Source organism: Panthera tigris, chromosome B4 (assembly GCF_018350195.1).
Source record: "Panthera tigris isolate Pti1 chromosome B4, P.tigris_Pti1_mat1.1, whole genome shotgun sequence".
Lineage (NCBI taxonomy): Eukaryota > Metazoa > Chordata > Mammalia > Carnivora > Felidae > Panthera > Panthera tigris.
The window spans coordinates 26059150-26071777 of NC_056666.1; the positions used below are offsets into that span (position 1 = coordinate 26059150).

Genomic DNA, 12628 nt, shown 5'->3' on the forward strand with positions numbered 1-12628 from the left:
CTTACCTTTTAGTAGAATTGAGAATACTTGGGAGACACCATTTTGATATTTCTTCACTTTTTTACTGTACAGAGCAAAATCTACCGTTGCAATATCTGAGATATAAAGATCTGTAGATTATGAAACTTCTATACTTACCTAAAGTGGTTTAACTTGAGCTTGTTCTCCTTCTATAATATGTACACGTCTTACAACATCTGTTAAGAGCATCTCCTGGGTTACACACTGTACTAAACACTAGTGATGTGAAGATTCCTGTCCTCAAGGGAATTTAAGTCAGGAATTTTAGATATTTCTAAACTGAAGTAATAATAACTCAGCTTGCGTTTTTTAAAGTCAGGGTTCAAATGAAAGTTGTAACAAGTCCATTTTACAAAAGTTGCCAAGCATATGCTAGGTTGTAGCTATATAGTACTAAGAAAATGTGGCCCATCCTAAAGGAACTTTTGGACCTGTGGTGAAAACCGAAGAGTGAACAGTTAAAACAGTGTGCGTTAGGGGTGCCTGGGTGGCTCAGTCGGTTGGGCGTCCGACTTCGGCTCAGGTCGTGATCTCGCAGTCTGTGAGTTCGGGTCCCGCAACAGGCTCTGTGTGGACAGCTCAGAGCCTGGAGCCTGCTTTGGATTCTGTGTCTCCCTCTCTCTCTGCCCCTCCCCTGCTCACAGTCTGTCTCTCTCTGTCTCTGAGAAATGAATAAACCTTAAAAAAAATTTTTTTTAAACAGTGTGAGTTAAAGTTGCTTTGGGAGCACTCAGAAGGAGAACTCCCAGCTTGGATGAGAGTAAGATATTAAAGTACAAGTAACACTACTGAGCAGATAGAATAGAACTTAGCCAGTTGAAGAGGTCTGGAATTTGTGTGCTATGCAAAGGGAACAGCATCTACAAAGACAGTGAAGTGTGAGATAGCCCAGTGTATCTGGAGAACGGCAAGGATTTGATAGTGTGAAAGAATGGCAAGAGTTCAGGTTACAGATGTGAGTGGGAGCCAGATCACAAAAAAATAATACATCTTACCAAGGAATATGAATTTTATAGAAAGGCAGTGGAGAGCTATTGAAGCATAGAATTGGTGAGGTAACCTCATACTTGCAATTTACAAAATTCTATCCGGTAGTACCTTGGAAAATCTAGGAAGGAAAGAACAACTAGAAGACTATAGAAGTGGAGGTTGAATCCAACAGATTTTGCTTTGGTGATCATCATGACTTAATCAGCATTGAAAGGTGCTTGGGATTGATTATTTCTTGTCCTTTGTTGAAGCAGTGTGGATAGTACATTTCTGCAGAAAGTCGAAACATAAATGGTAGTATTTTCATAAAGGTAGATTTAGAATGGTTTTAAATATTGTGTTAGTCAGGGTCCAGGTAGGAGAACAAAACAATACTGGATATTTCACAGAAAATTTAATAGTGCAAAGAATTTTATATATAGGATTAAGCAGATACTGCATGCTTTTGAGGACTGAAGAAACAAAAAGGAACATTCGGCTATTGCATCTATAGTAATCACCATTAGGGCCAGAGTACAGTAAGAAGACGTTGTGGTTATTAGAAGCTAGTAGTTTAGAGGAGGAGTCCTGCAGAGATCTGGCTAGAACCTCAGTGGTATGAAGCTAGTTCTGGTTTCAGACAGCAGAGAGCCAGAAACTGGAGCCAGCTGTGGCTGCTAGGCTTCTCCTTTCTCCTGCCTTTCAGTCCTGTTCCAGTGCCTACTGTTGGCAGAATCTAACGGGAAGCCAGGTGACTAAATAGAATGTAATTTGCAGTATCACAGAACAGCATAGAAGTGTTGGTGTTGGGGTGCCTGGGTGGCTCAGTCGGTTGAGCCATCCGACTTCAGCTCAGGTCATGATCTCACAGCTCGTGAGTTCGAGCCCTGCGTCAGGCTCTGTGCTGACAGCTCGGAGCCTGGAGCCTGCTTCGGATTCTGTGTCTCCCTCTCTCTCTGCCCCTCGCCCGCTCATGCTCTGTCTCTCTCTGTCAAAAATAAATAAACGTTAAAAAAAAAAAAAAATTTAGGAGCGTGGTGTCGAGACTGAGACAACAGCTTGGTAAACCTTAAGCGGTGTCTACCAAACTACTTGTGAGGAGTCATTTCCATTAAGGTGTATAGTCAGGATTTTAGGATGAATCTTTTTTGTGGAAAATGGCTCCATTAATTTACAAAGTAACAAGCAATAACTTAAAGTTCCATTTATCACTCACAATTCTGATTTGGTACTTGCTGACAGTTAGAGTGGCAGGCCATGTGGACATTAGTTTAAACAGAATCTTTATTCAAGGAAAACTCATTCTGGTTATTTTGATTTCCAAGATGACAATGAGCAGTCAGAGAAGTTTCATCAACCCAAATCATGTTAGGGGATTTCATTATGTGGGTGGATGCTGAAGACTGTACTGAAATGGAATGAATTAAGTGTTACATGTTTTCAGAATCAGGATTTCCCTTTTGGTAAATTTCAACTATAGGTATATAATTAATCTCCAAGCAGGTGTCTTTTTTATTATAATGTACCCAGTGGGCATGACACATGTTTTATAAAGTATAAATTTAATCTTACCTGAGAAGTTAGCTTTTCAAACTTCTGCATGTTACTTAGTTGTAAACTGACTTTCTCTTCAAATCACTTCTAATGGAAGCTTTTGAGTAGAAAATAAAACATAAAATTAGTTTTTAGTATTTTCATAATGGAAGAAAAGATGAATATTAGGTAACTTAGGTCAACACGATATGGAATAACTTTTTAAAAAAGTAGTTCTTTTTTCTCTTCGAAGTTTTCACGTTTTAAATCTGTCTTTGAAAATCTTATTTAGTTATCTACAAAGACATTTTATTGTTGGGTGATTTATATTTATAAACTGTTGAAAATCAAATTGAAGTTGTCTTATTTTTTCAGTATTAGATTAAGATGCTCACATGTCCTGTGATGATGAACATTTATTGTGGTTTAACACAGAACCGAGCCCATGGTAACTAGGAAAAGCTTTTTGAATGCGTCCTCCTTCCTGATCTAAATCATAATAGGATTTACCTCATGTAGATTATTTTAGATTAGTTACGCGTATTTGTGATTTTTAAGAGGCCTCTAAATTGCTTCATTTAGGGAAAAAATTATTCCCATTTAAATACATAATTGGTATCTTCCCTTCTGCCTGTCCACCAATTTTGATTTGCTAGGGATTCAGTCCTAGTTTGAATTCAGTCCTAGATGACTTTGCATTTATATATCAGCTCTACTGTTATGGCTTAAGTATCTTCTGCATATTTTGGAGCTTTTCAGTTCGAGGCCCTCAGGATCTAGTTTCTGTAATCAGCCTTGCCCAAAGATACTCATCTTAATTTAAAAAACAATTTTTTTTTAACGTTTTTATTTATTTTTGAGACAGAGAGAGACAGAACATGAACAGGGGAGGGGAGACACAGAATCCGAAACAGGCTCCAGGCTCTGAGCTGTCAGCACAGAGCCCAACGCGGGGCTCGAACTCACGGACCGTGAGATCATGACCTGAGCTGAAGTCGGATGCTTAACCGACGGAGCCAACCAGGCGCCCCACAGCTTAATTTTTTAAAAATTAGAAATTTATCAGAGAATTCTTAGGACTCCATGAAATTCTTTGTTACAGTAAATGCTATCTTCGATGCTGTTGTTCAGTGAACTGTTCCTTAATAACCATTCGTAGGTTAATTGCAAGATTAACCATTTCTTTCCCATGGTCTCACTTGGGCAAGAAGTAGTGGGATTCTATATTCCAAGAAAGACAGTAGAAAGGGATATGCTTTTTTAAAAAGAGAAAAGCAGTGTTTGCGTAAGAGGTAAAAGACATTTTGAATTGGAGAACAGATGGTGCCTATGGAGTACTAACTGTTTAGTACTATTCGTTAAGAGCAGTTGTTTTCATTCTTTCTCAAGATCTTTCTACATTCATGAGTTTTGAGAGGCTTTGTTTTTTGTTTATCTTCTATCAGTATTTGCCATATTAAAAATTAAAACTTGATAAATATGAAAAATAATTTTTAAATTGGTCAATTGTAAACCCTTTATATGTTAGCGTATGTAATGTTTTTATGAAAAATAACTACAAAACAAAAAAATAGAATCGAATTATCTCTTTGACACTTGTCTTAATAGAAGATAACCTAGAACTTCACATCTGCTCTGCATTCAATCTCCCATGGTTGGGTTCCTGCAGCTTGGTACTTGTAGGCTACTTCTGGAAACTAGAAGGATTGAGAGTTAACTTCCCACTGGTATCAGAAGTTTGGAGGCACATGGGTGATTTCCAGTAGCTTCATTTTTGGGGAGCATACTCCCAAGAGCATAAATGTGGCAGAATCTGCAATATTTTTTCATCTACCCTCAAAATTATTGTGACCTATTTAGAATTGGAGTTGATTTGGTGGAAATAATGGGCATCCAGAAACATAGGTGTTGACCCTTTTTTCTGTCACAATTAGTTTTGTGACCTATGGACAACTTGTAAGTTCGTTCTCTAGGCTTATTTCCTACTTGGTGAAATTAAAGCAGGGCATGAGAGTTTGTTCCTCAAGCTTTAAAATTGTTCACTTTACACCGGTGACCCCAGAAGAAGTGTGGACTACCAGAGTATGACATTGTTTCATTTTGATCTCAAAGCTCCTTTGAGAAAATAGTCAACTTCATCTAGAAGTACACTTGGAAACCTATCCGATTTCCTGGGGCCAGTGCAGGCACTTAGACTTCATACTTTTTGAGATCAGTTCCATGGAAATGGGGCCTCCTTTCAGACTTTTCTAATTTCTTTATAATTTAACAGTATCTATAAAATACCTAGAGAATGTGAGAATTTTTGAAAGGCTGGTTTTTGTTACAGGGAAATGAGTGATGCTGCTGACCCTGTGTATTAGACAAGGTTTAGCTAACACTTGGCCCATCTCATGGATTTTGAAGGTGAAACAAATTTATAGCACAAGGCTGTGTTTACATTTCTTTTTTTAATTTTGTGCCTTTTTTTTTTTCCACTAAGTAAGTTAATATAGGCAGGGTGTTCTCTCTTACATTGTATGTGAGTACTGTTGTGCCATAATGAGTTTAGAACTGCTGCACTGTCCTGTCATCAAATCAGTCAGTTGAGTGGGTTTTCTAAAACACTCTCCCTCCCGCTGCCGTGTGACTGGATTTCAGCAATTAAAATTACAATAATGGGGAACTTTTTGTAATGCTTTTCCACAGTCAAGATGTGTTAATTTTGCATTTCTTATTCTGTGCCTAATCTAATGTAATCTGTTTAATTTTATAGGATTTTCTATTGTTATTTTTGATGGTTTTCAGTAGACCAAGGTCTCCTAAGATATATATATACAGAGAATTACATTCTAGATCAAGATCCCTTTGTTTTATAAGTCTTTTTCCATATATATGCTTTGAAAACCTTTGGCATTCTTGATATTGATTGATTAGCATTAACATTTTCTAACTTGTAAAAATGTATTTTTAAGCCTTATGATTCTGCAGATGACTGGTCTGAGCATATTAGCTCTTCTGGGAAAAAATACTACTACAATTGTCGAACAGAAGTTTCACAATGGGAAAAACCAAAAGAGTGGCTTGAAAGGTATTTGCTCTTATTGAAAAATATTTCTTCTTGATTCTACAAGTTAATATCTTAGAACATTCTGAGTTTAGATTTCTTATAGTGAAACTCCTCGTTCTCCTCTTTAGTTGTAGGAGTTGGCCCATTGTGTTTTCTATAATTTCTCTTAAAATAAAAAAAATAACTTGGACAGATAAGCAGCTGTCCCCAAGGACTTTGTAAACAGTATATTTAATTATAATTTTATATCATCCTATATTTATGTGTCTTATAATTTGTAATAGAGATCTTTATAATTCTTAAAGGATAATATGTTTCCTTCATATATGTAGAATTAATATTGGAGAGTTTTGGTTGTAGGGTTAATGGCATATAAATAATTGCTATAATATTGCCATCACTGAGAAACATTAATGTTCTGTTAGCTATGTCTCTCTCATCTTCCACACCACTTGATAGTATGGCTGTGTTCAGTTCTTTTATTTTCCATATACCATTTTGTTTTGACCATTTGTTGAGAAGTGGCACATGTAAACTCATTGTACTTGATATTATTTTTATGGGTTTATCCATGTTTTATTTTTAGAGAACAGAGACAAAAAGAAGCAAACAAGATGGCAGTTAATAGCTTCCCAAAAGATAGGGATTACAGAAGGGAGGTGATGCAAGCAACAGCCACTAGTGGGTTTGCCAGTGGAAGTAAGTATTAATTATTTTCTTTGCAACAGTATAATGTTTGATTCACTCCTGTAGATCATGTATTTATCTCTGTATGCATAACTGTTTACACATGTAAACTAAAATAATAGTAACATACAGGGTTTCTTTTATGTCAGATCTGTCCCCTTAACCTCCACCATTTTGATTGCTGAAAAGAAAAAGGGTGCACAGAGGAATAGTACATCTATGTATTCATCACTCCTCATAATGGCTATAATGCAGCCGAATTGGTGAGAAATAAAATTTCATAATGTGGACTGACTGCCTTTTGAGGCAGGAGTTTTGTGTTTTTTCACCTTTCCTGAATTGTGTCCTATTAAACTGGACAGTGAAATCCCTTCCAAAACTCAGTGTTTCCATCTAATTATTGATTTGTGGCCACACACAGATCGTGACATCCAAATATCGGTGCTTTGTGTTTATCAGGGAGTAACTTTTTTATCCTCATAGCTGGATACTGATTTTGTCATAATCCTAGATCTGTATAACGTCTCCATAATGTGGGCATACCTTAATATTTTTTGAGGTCAGATTATGTCTAAGTGGGACAGTATGAGTCCTATACTTTTATTTCTTAATTCAAATTGAGTTTGAATTTGAAGCTTTTTACTAGTGGTAGTCTATTCCCAGTGGCTTCCCTTGCCTGGAATAGAATTTAAATGCCACTGTAGAATTTTTAGGCTCTTTGTCAAATTTGAAATTTTGAGAAGAATCTTAAAAAGATGTGTTCTGGAAATTCTTGGACTTCAGCATTTGAATCTTCCTCCTGTAACTTATGTAGGGGATGTGTTTGGTCTCAGCAGAGGATGCTGATTTTTTGATGGGAAAAACTTTAAGGTGAAACAGATAGTTAACAGTTCTTCAGCACTGAATGTTTAATTTACATTCCTTGGAACATTTAATTTTTTTATATTCGTGAAATTGTACTTAATTCTCAGAAAACAATGACTTAAAGTACTGAAGTAAAATTAAAACTATTTTGAGACAGAAGGCTTGGGTTCTAGGTCCATTTCACTTACTACCTTAAGTAACTGACTTCTGGCAAACAATCAAAAATGAGATAAAGGGTTTTCTTTCCAGGTTAAAAAAAAATAGCACCCTGCTTATGGGCCTTCCGAACAAACTGCAGAAAAAGGGATATTAGGAGGTATGGAGAAGGAGTGGCACATGGGTGTAAAAATAATAACTTTATTAAGGTATTGGGGCAAGCCTCTCAGTGGCTCATGGTTCCCGGATAGGAAAACAGAGCGTAGTGTGTCTGCTTTATTCTTTCCAAAACAAAATACTCTTATCAGTTAAGTCTCTTTTCCTCCCTTGAGGGTAGAGTACATGAGAGAAGTAGTTAAAGATCTGATGCAAATAATGATGGAAGTGAAAATGTTATTTTTTTTTGTCTTTTTAATAAACCACCTTTAAGGAAATAAAATCAGTTTTTAAATTGTGTGCATCTTTTTCTTTCAAAGATGAAATAGTTTTTTCCTTTTTTTCATAACTTCACAAGTGAGGCATGTTTATTGTTAAAAAATTAGAGGGGTCAGTTTTAAATTCCGTCAGCCAGGAACATTTGGGGTTATACTTTTTTTCTATATGCTTACAAATGTTTATAAAAACTACATATATATGTGTGTGTGTATATATATATATATATATATATAGATATATATGAGATGATATGTTACTGCTTTTAGTCTTTTCTTTTGTTAATTAGTATTTCAAGGAAATGTTTCTTTGTCAGTTTATAAATCCATATGTGTTAAATTGGCTGCATGGTTTTCCATTTTTGGTTGTGCCCTCGTATATAAATAAGATACTTAGGTGGTTTTTTGCCTTTTCCTAATGTCAACAGTGCTGCGATTCCTATTATTACTTCCTCAGCCAAATTCCTCGAAGTGCAAATGATGAGTCAGTAGGTCTGACTTTGTGTTGAAATAGAGTCATGAGTCACACCTTTTCAGTTTTAAGTAATGTTTGAGAAAAACCTTGACTTTCTCCTTTTATTTTTCCTTAATTGATCAACTGATTTGTACTTAGGTGTGGTAGTAATGAAGTCATTATGCCATTTCAGTGCTTAACTTGGTCTATCCAAAAAATGTTGGCAACTTTCCCATATGTCCAGTGCATTGGTGTTCATATAGGATAAGGCCTAAAGCTTTGTAGTTCATAAATGCCGATAAAATGTGTGGGGCGAGGCGGGGCAAGATTGAAAGGTTTTATATGTAAAGACATCAAGGTAGAAAATAGATTTGTTTTTTGCACTATAGCAAATAATGTTATCCAGAACTTGACATTGAAAACTTTCTGGATAAAATTTTTAATTTGACATTATTGCTGCTAGGTTTTCATTGTCTTTAATCTGTGCCTCATAGAATGATTGCTCTGTGCTTAGAGAAACCTTAATTTGGGGTTTCTCAACAGTAGCACCGATGACATTTTGGCTTGGGAGATTCTTTGTTGTGGGACGCCGTCCTCCATACCTGTATACTGTGCCTGGCCTCTACTTGCTGGGTACCAGTAGCACACCTCCTCTCTCCCCAGTCGTGACAACCAAAAATGTCTGCAGACATTTGCCAAATGTCTTTGTTGTGGGGGGTGTGCAAGCAGAGTCATTGCGTTAACTGTGTTTTGTCTAGAGTTGTGAATAATAGAAAGTTGTTGCAGCTGCTACTTCCTTAGCTCCTGTAATCCTGCTGCCATTTTTTTCCCTAAAGCTTAGAAGTGAAGAAGTATCAGCTTTAATTTTCATCTGAATGCATTTGCTTGTTGTACTTTGACTCCAGTCATACAGAACTGAAAGGGACTTTTGTTGGTGTCCAGGAAAAAAAAGTTCTTGGTAATCAAGTGACATGATTAGGGGGAATTGGGCATGGTGTTATTTGTTTTATCAGTCCCGAAAAGTTTCTATTGTAGCGGTATTCTTCCCAGGAAGACATTCTAGAACAAAATTTCTTAAGTTTCATGTGCTGCATGCAAGTTGATGGTTTAATGATGAGTTAATATCATGCAACAGATGTTTGTATTCTGCTCTGATAGCTCAATCTGTGTGTTCATTTCTTTTTTTTTTTTTTTTTTTTTGCTAAGGTTAATATATGTGTAACTTATAACATTGAATTTCATTTATTAAGTCAAAAGACTGTGTTTTCGTACAACTGAAGGTTTTTTTGGCAGTTCCCAGTACATGTTGTTTAGCATAACACGTAGGAGTTGTGCACTGAAGATTTGGAAACTGACTTGTAGTTTCAGTATACTTCCTTCTTTGCACTGTCTTGATCTCTAGACTCAGAGGAACCACGAATTGGAAAAAAACTAAAATATTCAACAGGGAGGGCATCCTTTGGTAATGTTATCATTGCATATGTGCTTGAATCTTAAGATGTTTCTCTACTTGAAAGTTGCTTAATTTTTTAGTTATAAATTAGACTATTAGAATTTTGGCTATAGAATTTTTGATAAATCCAAATTTTGTTATCATGATTGTTGAAATTTTCCTTGTACTCTTTTTTGGAAGTAGAATATTTCTGAGGTTTCAATATTTTTGTGACTTTAAATCGGAAGGAGATGTTTTTAATAGAACTGGTAAATAGCGAGTAGAATTTTCTGACTGTGCTGCCAGATGTAGGCTTTGTATTTTCAGGTAGCATTATCTATAACTTGAGTTTATAACTAAATGGTATTATTAGCATTATTAAAAATATGAACTGATTTATGTTTTGAAAGCACAGTACATCATAAATTCAGCCATCCCAAAATAAGGTCATTTAAGCCCTAGCACAAACTACTTTAGAGACCACTAGTTAGCTACTTTACTATTCAGAACAATCAGGCTAATAAAGCTGATATTCCTTTGCCGTTGAACCACTGTGGATAATTCAATTATTAGAACCTGTGGTCCATATTTTAAAGGAATGGACCATTTCCCTTTTCTATTTTAAAATATTTAAAAGGGTTTTCATTTGAGTAAAATGTTATAACTCCATATATTTATTTTTTCCATGTTTTGTGTGAACTGTGGTGTGGTTCTAAAGAATCGCCCGAAACTAGTAGCCCACTTGAAGTCTGAGTATAGATTAATGCTTAATTACAATTGAGCTAAAATTTCTCTCTTTCAGTATTCGGATTTTTATATATGCTAGTGGTAAAACTGCAGATACTAACTGGGCTTGCAGTTTTATATCAAGATACAAGTACAGGTATGTTGCTAAATTAGCTGATGTTAAAGACAGGATTCTAACGTAATCTTTTTTCTTCCCCCTTCCGTCATTCCAACATCTCTTTTTTCGAACTGTGAACTAAAGTGGAAGACAAGCATTCCAGTGATGCCAGTAGTTTGCTCCCACAGAATATTTTGTCTCAAACAAGCAGACACAATGACAGAGACTACAGACTGCCAAGAGCAGAGACTCACAGTAGTTCTACGCCAGTACAGCACCCCATCAAACCAGTGGTTCATCCAACTGCTACCCCAAGCACTCTTCCTTCTAGTCCATTTACGCTACAGTCTGATCACCAGCCAAAGAAATCATTTGATGCTAATGGAGCATCTACTTTATCAAAACTGCCTACACCCACATCTTCTGTCCCTGCACAGAAAACAGAAAGAAAAGGTATGCCATTATTACCAGATGATGCACGTTGAACTATAGTTTCTGAGTTTTTGATTATATTACATTATCTCCATTAGCTTGAATAAGACTCTTTAAAAGTCTTTTGGAATGTTACTGCATAGATTTAGGTCTAGAGTTAGCCATATTTAGCTTTTTCTTTTAATTTTTAATTATGAAGCTTTTGCACTGTTTTTTGCCTTTGACACTTTGAAGTCACGTGCTTAATTTATAACAGTAATGGTTTAAATAACTTCTCAAAGTCAAAGGACTGTCCCTTCATATTTGTATAATTTTCAGTTTTTGTAATAATTGTCATGATGGTTTAGTTCAGATATGGTTTCAATTTTCTGTTAATTAAAATTTAATATGAATATAATATGAATAGACATTTTAAAGCTTGTTATTTCTGCATACCGTGCAACTATTGGTTTTAATTTGTGAATTAGAAAACTGTGTCATGGGCCATAAGATAGAGTCTTAATGTCTGAAATAGAACTTTAATCTGAAGAGTAGAAGTTAAACTTTGCAACCCAAATTGTGTTTTTATACAACTCAGTGCTGATAACCGTAGCTTGTTAAAAGAGTTAAGAGAAAAATTGTGGCAACAACTACTCGGGAGGTAACACACAACAGAAGCAGAGCGATGAGATAATTATATCTGCGTGGACCACAGTTCTACTAAACTTCACACGTAATAACGCGTTTTAAGACATAAAGGCAATTAAAAGGCATTAAGGAAGTAAATTATGGGCAAGACCCATTAGACTAATTGGCAGATTAGCATCAGTAACTGTTGAGAAACTTTTAAACGTCCTATGAGTTTGGGAGATGCTACATGGATCTGATGAGTCTTTAAGCTTTTAATCTATCACCCGATTCGGTATTTCACATTAATTTGTTGACAAAGGGTTCTCATAGTTTGGTTTCTTTTGCTTCTTGTTTCCTTTTATGCATGTTACTTGAATTTCTCTTGTAGTAGTGGTTACATATTAAGCCACAGACTTTGATCGTATAGTCTTTTTAATACATTAAACCTTAAGCAGGTTGTTCCAAATGTCAGATTCCGCTAAGGTGGTTTGTACCAGAATTCATACGTGTAAGTCCTATTTACCTTGATGCAGAATTAAGTTGGTGAAGAGAATTCTTGAGAGATGAAATCTGAATTAATGCAGTAATTGTTAATGTGATAGAACTTTCTAAAGGATGTTAATGGTTTATAATTTTGATTATTTGGTCACAGAAATTTTATTTTAAAATCCTGTCAGTTAAAATCCTGTGGCCTTTAAAAAGTCTTTGTCTCATTTCCTCTCTCGTTCATTTAACACTTACTTCTTAGCTCTTACCTCCCTTTTGAAATTCTTTCTTTCCTTAGCTTCTGGGATACTGCCACTCTTCAATTTACTAATTCTCTTTGCCCTCCTTAAATATCGGTATCGTTCAGCCTTTTCCTGTGGTTTGTTCTTTTTTTCTTGCTCAGCATGTTCTCTTTTGCTGAACAGTTGTTCTTGTGGCTGCTTTGTCTACAAAGGTGACTCCCAAATCTTTATTTCTAACTCCTACTGCATATATGTGTCCCAGATTCCTCCCTTTCCCCACAATTTATTCTTAGGTTCTCAGTGAGTAACTACACTATTCTCCCAGCTATTCCTTGTTCTTCAACAAGGTTCATCTGCACCTACCCTTACCTGTCTATTGACAAATCCTGGATTCTGCCTTCTGTATCTTGTGTGTGTGT

The 12628-nt window shown here is 35.8% G+C and overlaps 1 protein-coding gene across 11 annotated transcripts in view; it reads left to right on the forward strand.

Moving 5' to 3' along the window:
- The window catches only part of WAC (WW domain containing adaptor with coiled-coil), an 87633-nt gene that overhangs the window by 50116 nt on the left and 24889 nt on the right, over nt 1–12628 (forward strand). For 9 of the 11 annotated variants that reach the window (XM_042991311.1, XM_042991305.1, XM_042991306.1 and 6 more), the window contains exons 5-7: nt 5478–5593; nt 6159–6271; nt 10585–10893. In XM_042991311.1, coding sequence (XP_042847245.1) covers nt 5478–5593; nt 6159–6271; nt 10585–10893 — 538 coding nt within the window. The remainder of the gene's footprint in view (nt 1–5477; nt 5594–6158; nt 6272–10584; nt 10894–12628) is intronic. The other 2 variants (XM_042991307.1, XM_042991308.1) reach the window with 1 other exon arrangement.